The sequence below is a fragment of the Cygnus olor genome, chromosome 1 (assembly GCF_009769625.2).
Source record: "Cygnus olor isolate bCygOlo1 chromosome 1, bCygOlo1.pri.v2, whole genome shotgun sequence".
In the NCBI taxonomy this organism is placed as follows: Eukaryota; Metazoa; Chordata; class Aves; order Anseriformes; family Anatidae; genus Cygnus; species Cygnus olor.
Window position 1 is genome coordinate 102,791,650 of NC_049169.1, and position 23,972 is coordinate 102,815,621.

Here is a 23,972-nt window from a genome sequence, read left to right on the forward strand (position 1 = left end):
TTCCCATCATTACTTCAGGTCTTGGTTGTGGCTCAGACTTCTGTATTATTATATTGTCTTATAGTAGTCCTCTAAGACGGAACAGATTTAGGCAGTTTTACTTCCCCCCAGCAGTCCAAAACTGGGAGCTGTGCCCCCTTCCCACCCCTTTCCCCAAGCAAATCAGCTTCAGAAATTACAATCTCAACAAGCCACTCTGTTGTTTGAATGCTGCAGTGCTGAGGAGTGCCCTGTTCTGGGATCCTCACACAGCCTTGTGTTCCAGTAGTGAGGGTTCAGGGAAGCACTGGCTACTATACGATGTGATGAAATCAGGACAGCTGGCAATGCCCAAATCAGACACACCCCTTCAGTTTAAAATTAATAATAATAATAATATGATACCACTATAAGCTTTTAAACATAATCAGGGAAGGGGGCAAAATGGCAATTTGCTTTAAATTCTGTAACATATGCAAACTGTTGAAGCCCTCAGTGTCAGCAATGACAGCACGTACCCTGTTTCTGGAAGGATGTAAGAAAGGAGAAGAGCAATTGTACTGAGTAGAATAAATGCAAATGAAGCTATATGTCAGCAGAGAAATTGATTTTATATTGAATTTATATTGTATGAAAAATTAGGAAGTACCACCTTTCAGGTTTTTATCCCTCCATTTTCTATCCTTCCACAAGGACCGTAAAGGCTGACTTATCTTTTAAATCCTCAGTTATGTTTTACTCTGCAACTGACATCAGAGGAATTTGAACAAACAAAGATTTTAGGCATTACTGCAACTACACTAACATAAATCGCTGCTCTCCTGTATGTACATCTGGCTTTGACCAGATTACTTCAATTTTTTTCTGTCCATCCCCATGTGTAGTCACTATTCTGATTTGATAGCAGACTGAAACCAAGGCAAATGGTGTTAATGAAAATCTGTCCTAATGTGATATGTATGCAGTTAAAGGGCCTGCGCTGATTTAGCTAATCTCGGTTTTACAGAGATGAAAACAGCACCGAAAGTAAACCATTCTGCACCAATGTAAACAACACCTTTACAAAATGCCTGTTAAAAGGGGAGCAACACTGGTGGCTAAAAAACCCCACTGCTTTGATATTACTCTAATAATTTCTTGCTTTTATTCATTGATGCAGGTGCCCTGATATGTATCTTTTTATGAAAAATAATTCAACTCATTATTTCCTCATTTGTAATTGTTCTTAGAATAAAAATGCACTGGAATTTCATTTGCATGCAGCTGTAGAGAATATTTGCATTCAAATCAAAACATGCTGGGTTTGCTCGTTGAAGTATCTAAATGCTATTTCTTCATATCAGCCTACCCTGTTTAACAAGCCTTTGGCTATTTATTGTACCCTTCTGTTCTGTTTCCTTGCCTGCCATCTTGGGCATTCTCTCAAATTTCACTCATTTTCCCCCCTACATTCTCTCTCTCTTCCCCCTCCCCCCCCTATCTTTTTTTTTCTCCCCCTTTTAATCTCCATATTTCTTCCTATGTTTCTCTCCTCTTCTGTCTCTGTCCTTTTTTCCCCCCCTCTTTCTGTTCTTTCCCCCATGCTCTCTTTCTCCTAGTTTCTCTTTCTGGATAAGCTGTCTTGACTCTGGCTTTCTCTCTGTCTCCCTGGTTTCCTTTCAGTCACCTTCACTGGAATGTTGGCAGAAACGCTTTTTTTTTTTTTTTTTTTTCTTTGAAAACAAAGAGGCTAAATGAATAAATAAAATAGCTAGAAGCAGACAGGAGGCTTCGGTTCCAGAAGAGTCTGTATGTATTCCGAGGGCTTCTCTTACTCAGCAAAGAAGAGGGCTGCTCTCCCTGCCCACCCCCAGCCCCGCACGGAGCCCTGGGCTGGGAGTGATGGATTGCACTGCAGTGAGGGCTGGGAGCACTGCAGGGGCGAGCAGGGGGAGGGACGGGGAAGGGAGGAGACACGCTGCCAGCGTCAGGACAGGAAGGATGTAGTTGGGGTCTGATCGAAAGAGGGGAGGGGGAGCCGAGGATGGGGAAGGGGGGCACGCCTGGGAGGGCGTGTGCTTCTGCAGGCTGCACCATTCTGGATCGGGCTGAGCAGCCCCGAAAGCTTTCGCCAAAGATGGCAAAAGGCAGCACGGGCAAGGCTGTGGCAGGGCACCGGGGGAGACAGGCAGAAAACGGAAAAGCAATGGGAAAAGGGAGGAGGGGGAGAAAGTCAGAGAGAAAGTGAGGCGTTGGTCGTACAGCAAGGATAAAAGAACACAACTCTTCCAGTTCTTTGGAGCTGTAGCAAGGGAGTCAGCGTTGGGGACTTCGAAACATTTAGAAGGTCAGGCAAGGAGTATGGCAAACCTTACTGCAAACCCATTTTCATTGTGCTCTGAAGGGTGATAACAAGGGTGACCTTTGGACAGCAGCAAGGCACATCAGTACCTCTGAAGCTGCTGGTGATGGTATGCGTGTTGGCAGCCCCTGGCTGCAGAAGCTTTGCTGCTTCGTGGATTTTGGCAAGGAGGGTGTGCCCTTCTTCTGGGGCACTGCGAGAAACAGCCGACCTCCTCCCCGCAGCACCAGCTACAAGCGCTGAAACACCAGTTGTTGTTGCCTCTCGTGCTTCTCTTCTTCCTCCTTCATTTTTTCTCTACGCTTCTCCATCTGTTCCTTACTCATTGGCCAGATTTTTCTCCTTCTCTCTGCTCCCCCCAGCCTGCCTTCTCCTCTCGGTATCTTTCCCTCGATCCCCTCCCAACCCTCCCTCCTTTTGCAGACCCCCAGCTCCCCCCTGGTTCCGTGTCAGGGCAGCCCGGGAAGCCAGCAGAGGGCTGTCCCCCCCACAACTTCTCAGAGACCCCCTCCTCGACACCAACCCTCTCCCGCTCCCCCCCGGCTTGTGCTGTCTCCCCGCCCCTCTCCCCCCGGCATGGCGCTGCACCAGCTGCAGCTTCCAGCGCCGCTGACCTAGTTCTGGCCTCCCCGCAGGGCCCTCCGCCGCCCTGCCCTCTCCTCAGCACCTGGGACGGCTGCAGGAGGAGCCAAGGGGAAGGGGCACTGGGTTAGATGGAGAAAGTGGTCTACGTGAGAGGGGGAAGTCTGAAAAACAGGCTCCCTGCAGCCGTCTCGTCGGTTCCGGGTGCGGAATTGCTGGTCACAGAAGGAAAGCGCACACACACACACACACAAAATGACTGGGAGAAACTGCAAGGTCTTTAGCTTGCAGGGCAGATGTTTATCAATCTTAATGCAGCAAAGTGCCTGCAAGGTACAGCCACCCTGTGGTTGCATCACATCCTTCCCAACAGGCACTGAAATCCTAAGTCATCGCTGCAACAGCATTCATCAAAAGACAATGGGGAAAGAGACAGAAAAGGGTAGAGCAGCAGTGAAACAGAGGGAAAGGAATTGGAAGCAAACAAAAGGAGACAGAAAAGGGAGAGGAACTTTTTCAGGCTGGTAAAGGAAAAATTGAGAAACAGCTGGGGAAATAGAGCTGGCAGATGGATAGGAGAAGCAGAGGGGAGACGCAGAGAGAAGGAAGCATTTTCTTTCCAAACTATCATTTCCCTCGGAGGCCACTTTTTCCCCTTTGTCCGGCTCCTCAGCGCTGTTCCATGTATATGTGCTGTGTAGCTGCAACATAGCACACAGAGACACTCCTCTCTTCTGGAACTGGGAGCTGCTGGTTATGCACCAGGGCTTGAAGCCTACCAGCTGCTATTCATCTACCCCTTTGTTTCTGCTTGTAACTCTGCCTGCCTGAGCTTCTTTGTGTCTTCCTGCTCCCAAACTGTGCCCAGAGGAAGGACAGCAGAAGCCTCTGACCTTCCCCGCAGTTACCTATTCAATGAGATACGCGCTCCCCTCCCCTAAGCCCCACAATGGTTGCTGTCTGGCTGGAAAAGTACTCTACGGCCCCCCTCCCCGACCGCAGTCCTGACGGGCGCCGACACCCGCCTCAGCGCCCCGCGCGGCCGCGAGATGGCGGCGGAAGGGGGGGGGGCCGAGCACGGCCGCCAGTTCCAGCCGGCTGCTGCGGGCAGGGTGAGCGCGCCGCCCGCCCCTCTGCGCATGCGCCCCCCGCCCGGCGGCGGGGCGGGCTGGGGCAGGCGGCGCACGTGCGGGCTCGAGGGCGCGGGGCTGCGGCTGGCGGCCGCCATTTTGCGGTGCCCCGCCGGCCGTGCGACAGGGCTGAGGCGTGGTGGGGCACTTCGCGCTGGGCGAGTTACGTGTGTCACGGAGTAAAGAGTCGGGTGTTCCGTTCGGCATGTGGTAACCGGGTGGTTACGGCCTCCAGAGAGGAGTCTGGTGCTGCTGGTTGAAACTGGGGACGTGTGGTGCGGAGTTGAAAGGGTTTTGGGGTGAGGTAGGTGAAACCCAGAGCTTGCTGCGAACCCTGTTAATTGGGTCAGTTTTCTGACACCTAGTAGTGTGTTCAGTACAAAAGTTAGTATAACAGAACCAAAGAGAAACAGAGGTCACACAAAATTCAAGGTAATTTTGCACAAGTTTTCATAGTCCTCATTTAACATTGTGTGAAACAAGCACAATATGGCCATTTTCTCACTGAAACATAATCCAGAATTTTTTTCCCTCCACAGGAACATCTGTGTTCATGTGTGAAGCCAAGCATTCATGTGTGAACAAAGGCATTTATTTACCTTGCTGTATATTTTTATTATTCAAGCATCGAAGTGGGAAGCAGAAACATCACCATGAGACTTAGTTGAGCAAATACATAGCTATTGCAGACACATCACAGAGGCCGAAGAAAATTGGTATAAATGTTAGGCTTAGCAACATTTGCACCACCATTTCCCTCATCGGAATCTCATATACCCAAACACAGACAGTGTATGGAACTTTCTGGTGTCAGTAATGGATTAATGACCTTCGGACTTCAGCTTCAGAACTAAACGGCTGGTTTGCATTTTTAGTGATCTCAGTGACAAAAGATGTTTCATGGAATCAACCGTGAAATCAGATTTAGCATACATTAAAGCTTTGGACTAGTCCTTACGTTATCCATTTCTGAGTGCATGGGAAACATTGCAAAAGAGTCCCAGGAATGCATGGTGTTCAGAGGCACCCATTCGTTGCTGATACTACAATTATATTTCTTTCCTGAAGGGTGAAACTAGGTAGTAGTCTTCTGGACCACTGACACAGAGGGCACAAGCAAATGTTCTTCCACTGTCAAATAGTGAGTATTTTGTGCTAAGAATAGATTAATAAGTGACGGGAGAGACCTCACCTTCACTGACAAAAAGGTATATGCAAGTATTGTTGCAGAGAAGTATAATATCTACATCCAACTCAGCTGCAGTAACAACACTTTAAAAATAACATAATATTCTTCAGCTGTGGGCACATCCTTACCAGTATGTTGGTGCTTTCTTCTGCTCCACCCTTTTAAGAAATAGCGAAAGAATTTCAGTACTCCCTCCAAAATTACTTAAGTTGCTGGATGATGGGAAATTATTCTAGAGAGGTGCTATCCAACCTGCTCTTTTAACTGATGCCATGAAACTCAAAGTCTGTTTGTGCCCGAGTTTAATGTACTAGAACTCTGTCAGCTCAAAAAAAAGTAATAAAAGTGATCCAAGGCTACATTTTGCATGCAAGAGAACTGAGAAGGCAAATAGTAGCTGATGGAATAAATTGTTACTAATAATCATAAGACCCAGCTGAAATATCTCAGTTTGAGATGTAGATCATATGTGTTACTGTCACCAAGCTGCGTGTCTTTCCTGTACTTGCGGAATGACTTTCACTCATATGTCTTATAACCAAACACATACACATGTCCCAAAATCTACATCACAGAATTTCCCAGCTGTGCCGTTCTCTTCTTTCCAAAAACTGTTAACCATGTTTGGGACGCAGAGGCACCTGCCTTAAAGCTTGTCTACTTACAGAAATATAAAAGAAAAATATGTGCTATACATTTGTTACGTATCATTGTATTTATAGCCATGTACATCCTAAATTCTCTTTCCTCTTTGCTTTATACTGTCTTTAAAGCAGCATACATTAATCCAGAGGAATTACTCTGAGATAAATATATCTGCTAAATGATGTGTTGAGGTTACACATACCTTCAGTAGTGTAGTGATACCACAGTAGTTTTCTGTTAGTAAATTCCCTATGTAAACAAACCCATGCACCTCACAACATGAAATTGGAGCTTTTGGAAGTGTGAACTTGATGCATGTGTGAACTCTATTCCAGAAGGCTTAGAGTATAGTAATTCTGCCAAAGAGCATATTATTTTGTCAATGTCAAAAGGAGAAAAATACTGTCCAGCATTTTGGTGGCTATTTCTTTATGCATTTATTTACCCCACAGGGAGTTGCATACAATTACCTCATGCTCTCGAGTTTTACTTTTCATTGGCATTTAAACAAGTGCTAGTGTGTTTTTCTCTATGCAGTTGTACAGAGTCAGGCAGATGGGAACCTGGAATCCAGAAGTGATATCTGGCTTGCAGCCATGGACTAATAAGGAGCCAGAAGTATTGGCAAACGACCTAAGCAGACAGGCAGGCAGTGCTTCAGATGTTGTCTGAGTAAATGGGAATTTTGGCCACTGTCATCGTCTGTGAGGTAGCCCTTTCCATGCAAACTCATTAGGGAAAATGTTTTCAGGAGAGCTGCCTGAATCGCTTTGAAGTTTAGCGAGTAGCAGAACCCAGACATTTGCAGAACCAAAGAAACAAACCTACATGGCCTTTGGTAAGGTCAGACTTGGAAATGCTCAGTGATGTTTGCATGCGTATTTTAACCTTCAGCTGTAATTTTGCAGAAGGAATAGCAAAGTAGGAATATATGATACTATGGTACATCATTCTGCAGTATGAATGAATAAACATTGCAGCAAACTTTCGGATATTCTGTCATAGAGCGTATACATTACTATTATGGAAATCTATCCCACCATGTCAGTTAAATACAGGGGCGTACCGCATTAAAGAGTCGGATGCCACATCTTTACCCTGCAACTGCAGGTTTCATTGCTTGTCTGGAATGGTTCTGGATGTGTCAAGTGTAGATGGGCTACACTGGGGAGGCATGGAGTATTGTAAGCATCTGCCAGTCAGGTGGGAGAACTAAGATGGTTAGCATGGAACTGCCACGTGCTTAAAAGGCAGAGGAGTAGGTTGAATTTGTTATGTTCCTGACAGGATGAATATTTGGGAGTATCACACATAACCAGGTGAGAATGTCCCGTATTTGAGAAGTTGAGAGTATAACACACGGTTGAACAATATAGATGCTGCTTCCCTGGGGCACAGACTGTGTGTGTTGTATCTAGATGTTGTGAAAGCAGATGAATGAGAATTTCATACAGGGCAGAATCAGGGCAGTAAGTTGAATATGTGTGGTGTGTATGGTGAGACTGCATCTGGAGCGTTTTGTCCACTCCTGAGCTCCTCAATATGAGAAAGACATGGACATATTCAACAAGTCCAGCAAAGGGCCGTGAAGATGATTAAGGACTTGGAGAATCTCTCATACAAGCAGAGGCTATGAGAACTGGAACTGTTCAGCCTGGAGAAGAGAATCCTCAGGGGGATCTTATTGGTGTGTATAAGTACCTGACTGAAAGGAGTAAAGAAGGTGGAGGCAGATTTTGGTCAGTGGTACCTGGTGAACAATCTAATCAGTAGGCACAAAAGTGAATTACAAAATACTCCATTTAAACATAAGATTGTTTATTTATTTATTTATTTTACTGTGATGGTGGTTAAACACTAGCACAGCTTGCCCAGAGAGATCGTGGAGCCTCCGCCCTTGGAGATGCTCAAAACCCAACTGGACATGAGCCTGGGCAACCTGCTCTAGATGAACCTGCTCTGGGTAGGGGGGCTGGTCTAGACAGTCTCCAAAGATGCCTTCCAGTTTCATCAATTTTCTGATCCTGTGGTGATGGATGGAATAGAACTCTGCGTCACATGTATGAATGATAGTTTATATACGTGAAATTCATGTACGTGCCCCTCAGTGTCTGTGGGGCAGTGGTGTGGGTTTGCTATACACATGGCACATGTCAAAATAATTAACACCATTGCATAGTTGAGAAGTTCTTGGAAATATCCTGCTAACAGTTGTGGTGACTAGGCAGCTGGTTGTACTAGGGTTGTTAGATATGTGAGCGTCATACAGGGATCGTTTTGGTCATACCACTCATGAGAAGGAAATAAGGCAATTGACAGGTGTAATGTAGAAGTTAGGGGATTGTCAATGTGTGCTGCTTAGTAAGCAATCCTATGCTGAAAGCCTAAATTCAGCCATATATGAAAATATAGGAGATGTGGAAGAGAAAGAATCATCAGTTGTGTTGTGTGAAAGTGTGCTTGGCATGTATTTTGGGGGCTGTGTGCTGTCAACATGAAATACACAGCTAATAAGCTATAGCGTGTGTTGTGGTGTGGTATGGAGGAAACTGAGTAGGTGTGCCACAGAAACTGATAAACAAGGTGTTGGTTAATACCTCGAATGTGTCATATTCATTTGTTGACAACAGTTATTATTTTAGAGGAATGATAGCAGCGAGGGATGATGCAGCCCAGGCTACACACTGGGTATGTCAAACATGTGATGTTGTATGGCAGGTGGTGTGTGGGATATGTCACACGTTTCTCTGTCACACGAAGGACAAAGGTTTTGGCTTCGCGTGCCACATGCCAACAGCAGCGGAGGGAAGCGTGACAGGCATCATACACTTTGCCATGCCGCCTCAGGCTACCTGCGCCGTGCTGTGGGCCGGTGGCGGTGGCACGGGCTGGAAACACCTCATGTGGCTGCGGGAAAGACTGGGCACGGCCCGGCCCGGCCGCCTGAGGCCCCTTTTGTCCCGCCGGGTTGGGACGCGGCACCGCGGGCTCGGTGTGACCGGTCCCTCCTGCCCCTGCCTGAGGGGGGCGCTGCGGAGCCCGAAGCGCCGTGTGTGTGTGGGGGGGGGGGTGGGGGGGGCGCGGTGCCGGGCCCGGCGGCTCGGGGCAGCCGTTGCGGCTCGGGGCTGCGCGCGCCCGGCGCCCCGTCGGGCGGGAGCGCGCCTTGCCTCGCCGCGCCCGCCCCCTCCGCGAGCTCCGCGCCCCGCCTCGCGCCCCCTCCCCCCGCGCGCGGCCGTTGGGCGCCGCCGCCACCGCCTCAGTCGGGCGGCGGGAGCGAGCGCGGCGGGGGCCGCTCTGTGGCTGGAGCGGGGGGCGGCGGCGCAGGGAACAGCCGCGGGGAGGAGGAGGAGGAGGAGGAGGAGGGGGAGGAGGGGGAGGAGGGGGAGGACGGGGAGGACGGGGCGCGTCTCCCCGCAGCCCGCTTCGCCCCGCAGCCTCTGCCTGGGCCCGGGCGGTGCCGAAGCGGGGGCGCGCACAGCCCCGCGGCTCCGCTCCGCTCCTCTCGGGCTCGGCGGCGGCCGGGTGGGCGAGATGTCGGGCTGAGCGGCCGCGAGCCCGGGGGTGGGGTCCGCCGCGCCCGGGGGTTGGGACCGTCCCCTCGGCCGTCCCGCCCCGCCGCCGCGCTGCGCCCATGGTGATTGTGCATCGCGGCGCGGAGCCGGGGCAGCGCTCCGACCTGCCGCCGCCGCCTTCCCACCCCGCGGCCGGGCCGGGTCGGGCCGGGCCGGGCGCCCAGGTGGGTCATCGGCGAGACCGCCCCCCGGAGCACCGGGGTGTGGGTGCGGGTGTGTGCGTGTGTGGGGGGGGCTCCGCTGCGCGCCTCCGGGCTGCGAGGCGGCGGCGCGGGTCGGGGCCGGTGTGCGCCCGATGGGGCGGCCGGAGCGAGGTCCCTGCGGCTCTTTTGTTGTCTGACGGTGGGAGAGGCGGCTCGGCTGCCGCGGGCTCCCTTAGCGAAGTGTGGGAGCGTGGGGCTGGTGAGCTCCGGCGGCTGAGGGAGCATCCCCCGAGCGTGTGGTTTACTGTGTGTGTGGCACCGCTTGGAAGCGACCCCGGGGGTTGCAGAGCGGGGTCTGACACACGGGGATACGCTCCTGACCTGCAGCGCACTTTTCTCCGGTCTTCTGATTTGGATTCTAAGTGTTACTCCGGGGGAGGGGTTTCGGGAGTCACAAATAAGTGCGAATATTAGGTTTTAGAACGGAATCTCTTCATGTGTTCACGTGTCGACACAGATTCACCTTTCCTTCAAGCACACATTCCTCAGTAAATGAACAAACTGCTGAAGCTTCTGTTGTTGGTGTTGTTTTTCCTTTTTTTTTTTTTCCCTAAAATGGGTTTCTGTGATAGTATATTTCTGGAAAATATCTGAAGTTGCTCGTTTAACCTGATTGGTTCATCAGATCTCTTTTTGGTTTTGCTTGCTGTCTTGTATAGTACCTTTTCTTCCATTTGAATTTATTTTACTAGGCATCTTTGTATGTTTGTCTATGCCTGATAGGGGTGTTTCTTTTTCCTCCCTAGGTGTTGGTGTCTTCAGGCTCCTTTAGGGTTTAGTTCTGAGGAAGTAGAGACACAGGGATTTAATCTATTTCACACACAAAACTACAGCTCCACACCAGTATTCTTTTCCCTTCGTCCCATCCCTCCTCTCCCACAGGGAAGTTTAGTTTGGTAATTACCTTAACGGTCATTCACTCCCCTTTCCCCCTTCACAAATCTACCTTGGTCCTTGAGGCATCAGGTAGACACTGACAGTTCCAGGTACAGGGGAACGTTCCCATCATCGTTCCGTGCGTGCTTTGGGAGCTTCAGCAGCACCCTTCCCTCCGTCGGAGTGCGGTGCAGAGGAGGCATCCAGAAGACCTGCTTGCCCTCCCTCTCCGAGCAGTAGTAGGGATCCGGGAGAAGGGGTACCTGCCGGGACACGTGACGTCCTCACGGAGCCAGGACCGAAGCAGCACTCGGCACGCCGAAGGAAGCACCTCTTTGGCACCTTCATCATCTTCCGCTCCTCCGGCACCAAATCTCTGGTAAGTCCCTTCGGCCCATTCATTCATACAGTGCATGTGTCCCTTCCCCCACTCCAGGCGCTAGGAGAAGCATGCACAGAGACCGAGCGTAGGGTGGGGGAAGGGAGGAGGGAAAACGGGCTGCACGCACAGATCGGGAAGGAGAGGGGTGTTTTGTGCCACACTGCGGAGGAACCTGCACAGAGGCGGAAGACCCTCTCTTAAGGAAAGCAGCTGATGTTGGAGGAAACGTGTGCTTTATTTGCACGGCCGTGCACACACGTACACGCCATGCAGAGTAGAGGGGGATGGAAAAGCTATGAGCCAGTTGTAGACAAAAAATACCGAGGCGGAAGTAGGATAGCTGCTGTTGGCTGGTGTTGACCAGCTGATGTTGCCTTGTGTTTCTGAGGGGGAAGAGGGTAGATTATTCCCTGGCGATCAGAAACTGGGGTGTGTGAATGAGGAATGTTATCACCTACTTGCAAGCATGAACATATATGAGGAAAGGCTGGGGGTGTGGATGCCAGCGTTTTACAGGCAATTGTGCCTGGAAGGGTTGCTGCTAGCATCTTTAACATCACTCCGTGCAAAGGTGGGGAAGAGCGGATGAAAGCCATCGCAGGGAGTGCAGTTGCAGGGGTGGAGGGTTGTACTGGGAATGCATGGGAAAGATTAGTGTCTTTTTGTATCCTCTGACTCTTGCAGTCTACAAATCTCACATGGAAAAGGAGGTGAAAAGCAAGCTGTGCTTTCAGAGAGGTGTGCTTGGGGTTTACCTGCTTGCAGTGACTTTAAATTCTGTGCTGCATGTATAGAGGGCGGATGATAATGCAGCAGCACTGGACAGATTGCACTGCAGCTGCTCAACATATTATATAAAATGCATTTAAACACATATTTTAACTTTAAGATTTTTCTTTTTTTAAAATTTGTTCTTTCCAAAAATTCTCAAACAGTTATGTGACAGCTTGATGAAAACAAGTCTCTGGTAGACAAGAGAGGAATTTTTCTTCAGGTTGTCTTTAAGCATCACTGTAGAGCAGCAGTGTCAGGAATGAGTTGATTTATGTTGGGCTTATTTTTCTCAAGCAATTTTAGATGTGGTTTAAGATGTCTTTTTTTTTTTTTAACGTCAGTATATTTCACCTTGGGTTATATTCATCCATGAATGAATTTATCCATAAATCTTAAGGTTTTCTTTAGATAATCATCATTCTGGTATCTTATGGGGAACAGAATTAATTGTTCTTTATGATTGAAAGAGCTGTTTTCAGACCTGCTCTTCTTACGGCATAGGAAAGTCATATTTCTGGGGTGTTTCGGATACTGCCCTGTTCTCACTAGGGTGACACAGAGACTTCCACGGCAAGGATGTGATGGATCATATGCTGGGTCATATGCTGCACAAACCTTAGCTAACTGCTTAACCAATCTGATACCTGACATTGCCATTATAATTCTGCCTTGAGGTATCTCCCTTGTTATAACTTATGAGCATCTGACAAATGGTTTTTAGGTCTTCAGTATCTTGAGGTGTGGCCTCCAAACCAGCATTCTAGAAGCTGCTGTAATGGTAGAGAAAATGTTTTCTGGAAGTATATATGCAGTTTCAAGCCTTAGCTAATTTAAGATAAAAATGAGAGCAAAATACCTTTTTCCATCTTGAATAACATTGTTCTGGGAAAAAAAAGTATTAAGGGATATGCATTAATGATAAATGTAGAAGTGCAGTGTTATTCATAGTGAGATGACTGCTCGGAGTTAAATTTTTCCTAGTTCTCCATTTCCCATGGCAATCATGGCTGTCAGTCTCTTTGCTCTTTCCTTCTCACTTCCGTGAGATTTTTATTATCATGATCTGAGCTGTCGGGATTAAGCATGCCTAGAGGTATGCTAAAACTAAGATTATGTTGCACCTCTCTATTAACTGCTAAAATCCATGTAGTTATGTTAGCAGTACAGTGTTGTAACTGAAGCCAAAAGTCTGAGCTAAGGACTAAAAAAAGAGGTGGTTCTGGGAGGGGCTGCTGATAATAATTGTTCCAATAACTTGTTTCCCAGATTGCAGCAGACTCCCATTGCCTACAATGCATAGGATCACAAGTTAGGCAGTTGAGATAGCTAGATCACATTGATTTCTAATGCTGCAAAACATCTAGAATCCCATTTGTGATTCCCATTGGGAAGAAACAACCTAGTCTTGTTTTAATATACAAATGCACTGAGTAGTTGCATTTTGAATAGAAGGGATATGGAACAATCTTTTTGTGTACTAGATACCTTTAACGTCACACATTTATCAATAATACATAAATGAATTAGTATATCCTAATAATCAGTTCCTTGTTTCAGCTTAGGGGAAAATACCTTACAATCAAAAAGAAGAAGTAGCTAGTCCATTTTTTCTTCTGCTGTTTGGTGTTGAAGACAGGACAAGGAGTAAATGGACAAGGGAGGCCAATCTTTCTTTTGTGGAAGGATGTCCTTAAAGCTCTTCTATTTGAAGAGAGCTTCAAAATTCCCCTTCAAGGGAAAAAGGGTGCTCTTCAGATCTCCAGATCTCTCTGGACAGCTGATATGATTGGCTAAATTCCCTGTTACGCCAGTAAAACATATTCTTGTATGATGTAAAGTAGAAAAGTAGCACGGTGACTGCTTTTGTTACAACAGCTGCTAAAGGTGTATTTCAGATTCAAGGAATGCAGGAAGAAATAGATTTGCATGTGATGGGGAAGGGAGGAAACTGCTATGTGAATGCCAAAATGAACCTAGGTTAAGCAATACAGGGATGCCACAGCTGAAAGTTCAGGTTCCATCAACTTTCTGTATAAATTGAGAAGTTCACACGGCATCTCTCTGAAGTAGATGCAGCAGTGATTTCTTGGCTAGTCTGGTACACAGTTTGATTTCTGTTACAGAACTTTGATGCCGCCCTTTTACCTCCCACATTCTGTTTTATGCAGCTAAGTCTATATTTTTTTTTCCTTGTTGCTTTTTGTTCTGTAAATCCATTAGTTATTGAAAGATTCTACTTAAATTGACTGTAGTAACTTTGAGGAAAAACTGCATTTAAACTGGTTGTCTTGAAGACTTTTAAACATCTGCTCTTCCCCATATATGTATTTTGTAATAGATATTCACATGGATTAGGAAATACTTAATGCACACCCAGCATTGTCTCAGGCTATGTCTTTTAAATTGAAATGGCTGGAGTTGGTTTTCAGGGAAAAATTCTGGAAATCCAACTTGAGAGCTTAATATTCTTGTGCATCTGATTGCAAGGCAAGCTTTCCTCCTACAGACCATTTTCTTGAGAATGTGGGAGGGATTGTTAAGATGTTTGGGTTAATAGGGTATATTGCAGGTTTTGTGTTCCATGAGACTTCTTACATGATCAAAATAGAGATTATAAGGAGAGGCTGAATTCGGTAAGTAGATTCTGTTTTTAGGAACAGAACGTTAGGTTGATGGGAATATTTCTCTTGGTGGAAGAAGATTGCTATTGGTTAGGAGGTCAAGGACCCTATAGTATGGATTACTCATTTATGCCCCTGCCACAGACTTAAAGCTTGATCTAAAGTGAGTTCCTTAATCTTTATCTCAAGACCTAAGGTTGCAACCTGCCTATGTTATGTTGAGATGTGAGCCTTAGTATATACATTTATAAAACTTTCAAGATTTCGAAAAAATAGACCAACTATTAGGAGGGAGATGAATACATGTACAAGGTATTTTTGATATGGTTGATGGTTTAATATGGTAGTTGGATTGGAGTGCTCTGGCTCCTTACAAAATAGAAGAAAGATGGAGAAGAAAAGGATATATATATATATATCCTTTATATATAAAAAGAAAACATATATATATATATATATATATTTGTTTTCATTTTTCTTCAACGCTTTGCTGATTTTTAAGTAAGGAAGTGCTGAAATGGCAATCAGGGGAGGTGATGGCATAATTTCCACCGATTTAAAGGGTTAGAAGTGGGGCCATGTAGAAAAGAGATGTAAGAAAAATGGGAGCAGATCTCTGTTGGCAAAGAAATCGTGTAAGTAGCAAGCAAAAATGGGGAGAAGGTTGCAGTACAGAACATATATTGCTCTTTTGTACCAGTGTTAGAACCAGTACCAAGAAAAAAAATGAACAGACATAAAAACCTCACAACAAAACAAACCAACATAAAACAGCCTGAAGATTTATAATGGCTTCTGATTTTTTTAAAGTCATGACAAAGTCTGTCTAGTATATTTTTATGTTCTATATGTTCTATAGCTTTTTTTTTTCTTTTTTTTTTTTTTTTAAATTAGCTATGCTATCCTGCTAGATAAAGCTGCTTTTCAAAAGAGAAACGGTAGGTGGGGCTGTTTGGTCTCCCCAGTGATGCATGCAAATAGCAGAAATAAAGGTAAATTGACAAGAAGCCTTCTGAACTGTGCTGTAACAGTGCCATTTCTGAAAAATATAGCTTGTCCCAATTCTTACCTGAGGGTGTTGCCCCAGAAAGTTTTCTGTACAATACTGCACTGAGAAATCCATTGTTGAGAAAACCAAAAGTGGGGCAGGATCTGACAGTTGTCAGCACTTGCATGCCCAAGTCTCATCTTGCCCTTTTCACTTTCAGCTGCTTTGAAGGAGAAAGGGACTGTTGATGCAAAAGATATTTTTACAGTCTACCCCTTTTCATACCCATTTTCCTGCAAGGAGCAAACACTCATTATCCCATTGTTCTTGATCCAGCATCTTGCCTGCTGTCAGGGGCTGGTCTGCATCTGTGATTGCCTTTCCCTAGCTTCTACTTTCTTTCAGTCTGTTACTATGAAGAACTTTAGTCCTCGGCTTTATTGTTTCTTCTAATTTACCAAAGGAATGGAAAAGTAGTCACAGAGTCTTTAGGGTTTGCTTGTTGCCACTACGGTTCCTAGTACCAGGAATAAAAGTGGCCACCTAAAATGTTATCTTTCTGTTGTTTAAGAAATAACTTTACTAATAGCAAAAACATGTTTCTCAATTAGAAAAAAAAAAAAAAGGAAAAAAAAATCAGCTTGTTATAGGGGTTGCTGCAAAACATTCCTTCTGCCCTAATACCTACTGCAGAAACTTGAGCCTAGAACAGCACACACACACACACACACACACACACACAAAGTGAAAATTCTTTGGAATATTAAATGAAGGCAGTTGTATACCTGTAGTCTTGTCTGTGCTTGTATCTTCTGATACCATGTCCTGTCATTAAGACTACCAGGCAAAATGACTGTGCCTATCTGAGAGTTCAACTCTGTTTAAAAATCACGTAAGTACATGTGAAAACAATGATTTTTACCTCTTTGTTTTAATAGGAAGATTTAAAATATGTGGCAGAAAACAGCCCTGGTTTTTTCCAGAATTCTTTTTCCTTACACCATGCTGCTTCCTGCTTTTGTTTAAAAATATGCAAACGAGTGTATTTTTTCTAGTCCATTAACGTATCTGTGATTGTTTTGCAGCTTTTGAAATATTTTAGTATATAGTCAAAACCAGTTGAAGTCCTCTATGTTCAAATCAAGAGGAACACTACCTTGCTTTTATCACTTCTAATATCATTGAAATTCTCTAATGTGAAGTGTTCTTTATGTCTTTGGTGTTGAATTCATTAATGCTGTTTATATATAAAGGTATATATAAGTATATATAAAGGTCTTTTTGGAGCAAGGAAGAGGGCTAACACTCAGATTTAAGCCTTGATTTTGCTTTAGGTTACATTATTGTTTAGTAATAACATTATGTTGATGCTCCTTGTTCCATCAGCTTTCCAGCGCTGTTATGCATTAATACTAAATATATTTCACAGTAGTTGTGAAATATTTGTAAGAATGAATCAGTCTTGAAATACTACTATAGAAAATTCTGTTTTGATGCATTTCATCCTTTTTTGTCTGGGCTACTTTTCTAACAGAAAGAATTTGTTTGTCATCTGTTGTCTATATGTTGGAAAGGGAATCCACCTGTTTATAGGGTGTAAAGCCTATCACAGGTGTTTTAGCAGTACGTAGGACAGCAGCGGAATTATTTACAATTGTAAGAAATTATCCCAAATGTTAAGTTGAATTTCTAGCTTTCAGAGATGGCCACTCAAGACGTTTTCAGTCTCTGGCATGCTTCTTGGTTCTGTCAGGAAAGGGGGGTGGTATTACTGCTATCAGTAGTTAGGTCAAATGTATACTTCTTGTGGATGAAACTAGGATAAGAGCCAAGACCTGAATTTAGCATTTGGTAAGTAGCCATTGAATGTAAATGGATTTATTTCTTTTGTTACTTCTGTTACAGATTAGGCATAGACATTGCTTCCCCACTTGGAGGTTGCAAGTTACACTCCATTGAAAAGGACTGACAGAGGGAATAGGACTCAGGACAGTGGGGAACATGAAGATAGAAGCCTTTGTACTCTAACAGAGTCTCATCTTCTCCACCATCTAGAGAATTTCCATTGAAAAGAAACCTTGAAGGTTGCAAGACAAGTCCAAGATGTGCAGTTCAGTTGCTCCCAGGCTGTGGTTCTTAACAGACCGTCGCATCAGAGAAGATTACCCTCAGCAGGAGATCTTGAGAGCCTTGAAGGCCAAGTGCTGTGAAGAGGAGCTAGATTTTCGGGCCTTGCTGATGGATGAAGTGGTCCTGACCATCGAGGATGGAAATCTTGGTGAGGATGAGATAAGGCTGGGAAAGCGCTGAAAGGGTCCGTGTAAAAAGATTATAAAATGAAGTGTGTGTATTGATAATGAATTCCATGTGTGCCAGACTGATATATTTAGATATATCATCTAAATCATGTACATGATACCATACGCTTTAGCATTTATTATGATAATCAAATCTAATTATTAACTTTGTCAATTTGTCTTAGAACTGCTTTTGTCTTTCCTCTGTAGTACAGAGAGTGGGTTTGCTTTCGCGTGTTGATTCCAGGATAAGGACTATAGGACCACTGAATTAAGACAAAATTACTGAGTTTCAGTTTTACACAGATGCTTCAAGTTCATATATCATATTTTAAAAGTTTTAGGGGACTTTTTTCTTCTGTTTATGTTCTGGCTCCAAGATATCAAACACATATGAACTAAAATAAAAGGAATTTTCAGTGAACAGTGCAAGCTGTTAGGGCGGTAGAGGTAATAATGTGACATAAGTAAAGCATGCTGCTGTACAGGTGGGTATTTATAAAGAAAAGAAAGGGACTGACATATAAAGTATGCACATCAGAGTAATTTGAGCTATTACTACAACTTACAGTGTTTTAAACTAAATTGTAACATTTTTGTTCTGTTTTCTGATTAGCTTTTTTTTGGTGGTGATTAAAAATGAAAAGACATTATGGTGAGTTAGAAGTGTTAAGTAAAACAATGCTGTAGATAGTAAGCTTATGTTACAGGAAGAATACCACCAGTCAATCTTCTTAACACTATTATAATGTTTTTACAAGTTTTTTAGTTTGGATTTCCTAAAGGAAGGAGACTGCAGTTGTTTTGCATGTGTACCTCTTCCATTCCTCTTCCCAATGTATCACTCAAAAAAATATCATTGGAGATCCAGGAAAGAATTACATTCCTGCGAGTTGTGTTTGAATAATTTCTGTGTAGGAAGAAGATACACAGGTACCCACAGCCTGAAGAAGAGGCTGCCACGTTAGCTAATGCTTTGTTTCTTATTGAGGAATCTATATAGGAAGGAAAGCTTAAAACTGACTCTGGGGATAAGCTTTGGTCAGTGTTTGTTGTACCATATTATAACATGAATCAATCAAGGATAAAACAGAAATGAGTTGGAAAATGAGTGTCTACTACTAGAAAATGAGTGTCTACTACTACACACCATTCTTCTACTACTAAACATTTCTACTACTAAACTTTCATTTTGTTAGTTTTTTGTTAATTAGCATTGTTAGTTTTTATTTATTTATTTTATTTTTTATTCTGAGATGTCAGAGACTTTTTAATCAGAGACTTGAAATTCTGCAGGATGTCTTCAAGTCAGAGAAACTTCTTGTCAGGAAGTCTGAACATCTTTTTGCCTTGAGTATGCAATGCTCTGGACAGTATGTTCTGCTAAGGCAGCCAACCAGAACTGTGGCTGCAGTCTCTAAGATTCGTAGTTTTTCCTTCAGCTTTTCAGTACTGTTATTTCCTGGTGATGTTTTCTTTCCTGTCTTCTGCCTGTATTTGGAGAATTGGTAAGCACGAACTGTGGTCCTTTCTGTTCTCTTCCATTTAATGCTGCAAGAAGAAAAGATAAAGTGTGCAAATTGGAGAACTAATACCAAGAAATGTATAGTGTAAGAATGAGGAAAAAAATAAGGAAATAACTTGAAAGAAAAAGCAGAAAAAGGACATTTGTTTTCATATGTGTTCATTCAAAATTGTGTAAGTAACTAACCTTTTCATAAGAGCAAGTTTAAACACTGTTGTGGATTTGTGTGTGTGTTTTATATCAGACAGTTCTGTCTCCTGGAAAGAGATGAAAAATTGTGCCCCTTAATTTTTCATTTTTCTTTTTCCCAGTGCTTGTCCACATGTATTGGTAGAGATTTCTGGTTGAGGATACATATAAAAGTTACGTGCTTCATATTTTTCATTAAAGTGCTCAGTTGGCCTAGAAAAAAGGTGTCCTGGAACAAAATTCAGCAGTTAATGCATTCTGTACCCTTTCTGTAACCTGCTGTTGTGTGAGGGGTCCAGACTGAGTAAAATTTTGTGTGACATAGAGGGCTTCGTCAAGAGTCTATATATTCAGTGGATAATACCTGTTTTCGCCTCCACATTTATTGTTTTTGTTGAAAGCTTCGCAATACAGGTCTCAAACTCTGAGGTTAATACATCATATGGAGTAAGTAGTAGGCTTTCACATACTCAAACTTGTGATTTGGTCTTTTTTTTTATTCTTTAAGATCTAGGTAATTTCTTAAGTTAATTGTTAAGAGAAATTCAACTTGACTTTGTAAAGTTAACAATTGAAGGATGCTATTTAAAACTTTAGAATGTGGCATTTTTGTACATGATATAATCAGTGATACTTCTGTGTGGTCTTGATGGCTGTCAGAAACATGGATGAAGAGCTCAGAGACCAAAAATTCAGCATAGTACATTAAGAAGCTTGAAGTCATTTGCCTTACAGAGGGAAAGTGGAAAGGACACTTAACTTATGAGGAGTTAGCAGCACAGCAGGACACGTACTGAGGCTGAAAACTGGCCCTTGTATCAATTATGTTGTATGCTTTGATGGTAGAGCATGCTGATGTAAATATCACTGAAGTCCAGAGCCAAAGACAGATCTTGAGCAAAACTATGACTCTTTCAAAATCCGTATGTCAGAGAATGGTAAGAGTTACCATGTACCATGCCAAAGGGAGAGGGAGAGCTAGGGTTATTTCAGTAAGTGGTCACAGCAGTAGCAACTGGGTCACTACTCTGCTGTATTGCAGGGTTGGATGGGAAGTGTGGCTGGATCCCCAGGCAAGCCAACAGCCAGCGTAGGTCCAGCAGGCCCTGCTGGTGCCTTTTCTTCTACATACAAAACTGGCGATGACCCAGCATCCCTAGCATCCTCCTGCCCCAGCATTACTGGCTACATGATGAACCTTTATCAGGGTCTCTCTGAGTCTGCCGGAGAATCGTGTGCAGCTCAAGATCTGCATGATAGGTGCCTCAGTGCAGCATGAGTCTGAAAGTGACTGGAAATGCAAATTAAGAAATGTAGACTTAGTTATTCCTTTAGGTTTAGAAGGGAACGCTTAACAATTACCAAAACAGGTTAAGTGTACATCGACATAAGTTCAACAAATAGTTTTTGAAAGCGACTATGGCTTATTCCCCATCTTAGTAAGCGCAGAATAAATAAATGGAAAATTCCAGATGCATAAAACAATGATTGTTTTTCTGATTCTTTGGTGTGCTGAACCTGCTGAGGTGGTTACTGAATCAGAAATGTACAATACTGACACATGGGAAAGGACAGAGATACATGTGTGGGCAAAAATGTAGGGTAATGTTGCTGCTGTTTTGATTTAAGATGGCTCAGGCTATGGTGCAGCCATAGCCTAAGTTTCTTAAGAGAGAAATTCTAGAAGCTAAACTGGTCTAATAATTTGCTACTGAATGGAGCAGCCCTGTTCCTCTTCTGCTTTTCCAGCCTTGTTGGTGCTGCTTGCTGTGTTATAAGGCCTTCATTTATCTTTGGGCTTGCTTTTATGCTGTAGCTAAGCTAATCTAACCCAAAAAAGGTTGATCAAATTCTCTGCTCTTTTGCAGGATCTGGCAATTGTATGAGCTGAGTGGGCTAATTTAATGGAACACTAACTTTGTCCAAATATTTAACAATTTTCTGTTGGGATAGCTGGGTGCATCAAATCGTTCTGTGGTTATGCAATTGCAACCTCTAGTACAAGAGAGCAGGGGAGAATGTGGCTGCTCTTTTAGGCAATGGCTTATATCTAGGTGGATATAGTTATAGATTCAAAGCATAATTTAAAACTGGAATTTTCTTGTGGACAGGAAATTCAATAGTATCAGCAACAGGTTTCTTTTGTTTGCTTGCTTGGTGTGTTGCTGTGAAGCATATGCTGTTTGCTGCTATATGGAAGGCACTGGATTACTAAATTAAATGGCTAGTAGTTTAGTCTGGCAATTCCTGTATTCATTTGAAACAAATAGCAGATAATTTAGCAAATTTAGCATGACGTTTTCAGACATGCGTCTGAAGTCTTAACAGTGAGTGCTGTTAAAATGTCTAATTTTTAAGTATTTGTCTGTTTGCTAGCCTAATGATATGACTGGCTTGGAGAATTTGAAACTAGACAGATTAAAGCTTGCGAACAGGTGCACAAAGCCTAAAGGAAGTCAGAATTTTGAGAGTTAGTCGGCAGGAGACAAAATGTAATTGATTGTCTCCTTTTTCTGAATAGAGCACTCTTTCTTCTTACCTGTGTGTAGGGCTTAGCAGAAATCTTCCCCACAGATTACACACCTTAACTGTAGAGATACGGAATTTAAGAGCTGTTGGTTGATGAAGGACTGCCTACGTAACTTTGGATCTTTCATTCATTAAAATCTATACAACAGTGTCTTCCTTGAAATTCTCTGCTAGCAGAATAGCAGAACTAGCAGAATTTTGAGATCACTGAACCAGCAACATATCAACTCCTTTATTGTAGGTATTTGGAATCTCCATATTTTCTGATACTCTCCTGTGAAGGAAATTAGTTTTGAGGAAAGTTGCTTTGGTGAACTTCTAAATATTAAAGATGCTGGGCTGAGTTGAAATGGAGAATCCTACAGCATAAAACAAAGTGTGAACCTTTTTTAAGAGCTTCTTGACATTTCTTTGGGGATGTAAAAGCAAGTGATCAAGATGTAATAGTCATCTGTGCTTAGGCAATAATGCTTTGTGCATGATCAGGCCTTTTCTGTAGTCAGGTGTGTGACATCAGGGAACTGATTTCATTGTCATTCTTTTTCTTTTTTTTTCAGAGGAAGTATTTAGAAGATACATTCCTCTAACTTAGTAAAGATTGCTGGTGTGATGATTTAGGTACTTGGGTTTCCTGTGTGGGCCTGAAATCTGCAGTGCTAGTCAACTATGTAGTTTAAGTCTTTAATCTTGGAAAATCTGTTTTTCTTGCATATGATCTGTCCTTCATTTCTAATTTGGTCTAAACAAGTAATGAACAGTTATGGTCTTTTTTTTTTTTCTCACACTGAATTAGATAGCATTGAAAATAAATGTGGAGAAGTAAGGATATTTGAAGTATAAAGTAAAGAAATACTTCAGTATAAAGCATAGAAGGCTGAAGAAAAAAGGGTAAGGCTAGTAAGTAACTGTTTTCAGTGTAATGGTTAGAAAAGCATTCAGCTATATCCGTGTTAAGAGAGGGCTTTTACATCTACAGAATGGTATTTATATCAAAGTCAAGATTCTTAATATTTATGAATCACCTTTAAGTCACCTTGAAGACTATTTTCTGTCATACAGTCACCTCTTCTTCCTGCTGACTGTTTCAGTAGTCCCCTGGCACTTGTTTGTCCAGCAGTGCACCTTACTCTAAGAGCTTTTCCTGCAGTGTGTAGCAAATGGCTCTGGGAGTGATGGAGCAGAGGCAAGTGGCCTTGGCAAGGTGCCTTGTTGAACACTGCAGAGTTGGCCCGTTTCCTGCTACTAACAACAGCCAGAGCAGCCATTTCTTCCACTGCAGTCTTGAAAAATTGGTTTGTAACTCAATAGTGAGAGGTGGATAACAAACTGCATTGTGTGCAAAGGACTGGAAAGGGGTTAGAAATTATGTGAATGTTGTGTTGGTGAAAGTGTTGTGCTCAGAACCACTTGAGACTTTCACTGCAGAAATGTGTGCCTTGCCATTCTAATTGATGTTAAACGTTATAACAAGCATTACTAGCAGGCAATCATGGACTATACAGAAGGTATTCTGGAATGGTAGCCATGTTTAGAGGTAGATGAATATGTTACATTATTTAATATTGGGATGGTCACAGACAGACACATCCCTGATAGAAGAAACAGCAAATCAAACATCTGCTTTATTGTCTTAGAAACATATTTTAACAACAGTGCATTTCAGCTGCAATGTGTTTTGGGAAGAGTTGTTGTTTTCTTTCAAAACTGTCACACCAGACACAACTTTCTTATGGTGCATATGTGAAGATAGGATTTATGGTCTGTGAGCCTAGATATCCTTGCAGTTTTCTTCTTTACTTTCAGGGATTTCTGTACTTAAAAGAATGATCTCTTGTTATCTCAAGCTGATACTAAAGAACAAAGGCTAAAAATGAATTTGATCTTTTTAGAATTGTTCATTTTTTTCAGTAAATGTCAGTAGGTCATTTGTGGTGGATCAGGGCTCTGTCCAAAATTACCTTTGCAAAGTAGAGAGGTAGGAATATTTATGCATAGAAAGGTATTATTACGGTCATTTCAGCAGGCAGTTCTAAGGACTTTTCGTTTGTACGTGTTCCAGAATGGTCAGTCAGGAAAATCAGACTTTTAGGGCACATCATTTTGAACATACATGCATGTCATCATGTCTGAAAATGTCAGAAACATTGCCA

At 43.4% G+C, this 23,972-nt stretch overlaps 1 protein-coding gene across 9 annotated transcripts in view; it reads left to right on the forward strand.

The window, feature by feature from the left end:
- Positions 1 to 9,261: 9,261 nt before the first annotated feature.
- The window catches only part of RIMKLB (ribosomal modification protein rimK like family member B), a 60,713-nt gene continuing 46,002 nt past the window's right edge, over positions 9,262 to 23,972 (forward strand). For 7 of the 9 annotated variants that reach the window (XM_040574859.1, XM_040574867.1, XM_040574878.1 and 4 more), the window contains exons 1-3: positions 9,267 to 9,602; positions 10,388 to 10,896; positions 17,338 to 17,560. In XM_040574859.1, coding sequence (XP_040430793.1) covers positions 17,386 to 17,560 — 175 coding nt within the window. In that variant the 5' untranslated portion in view covers positions 9,267 to 9,602; positions 10,388 to 10,896; positions 17,338 to 17,385. Of the gene's footprint in view, positions 9,603 to 10,387; positions 10,897 to 17,337; positions 17,561 to 23,972 lie in introns of those variants that run through there. The other 2 variants (XM_040574921.1, XM_040574931.1) reach the window with 2 other exon arrangements.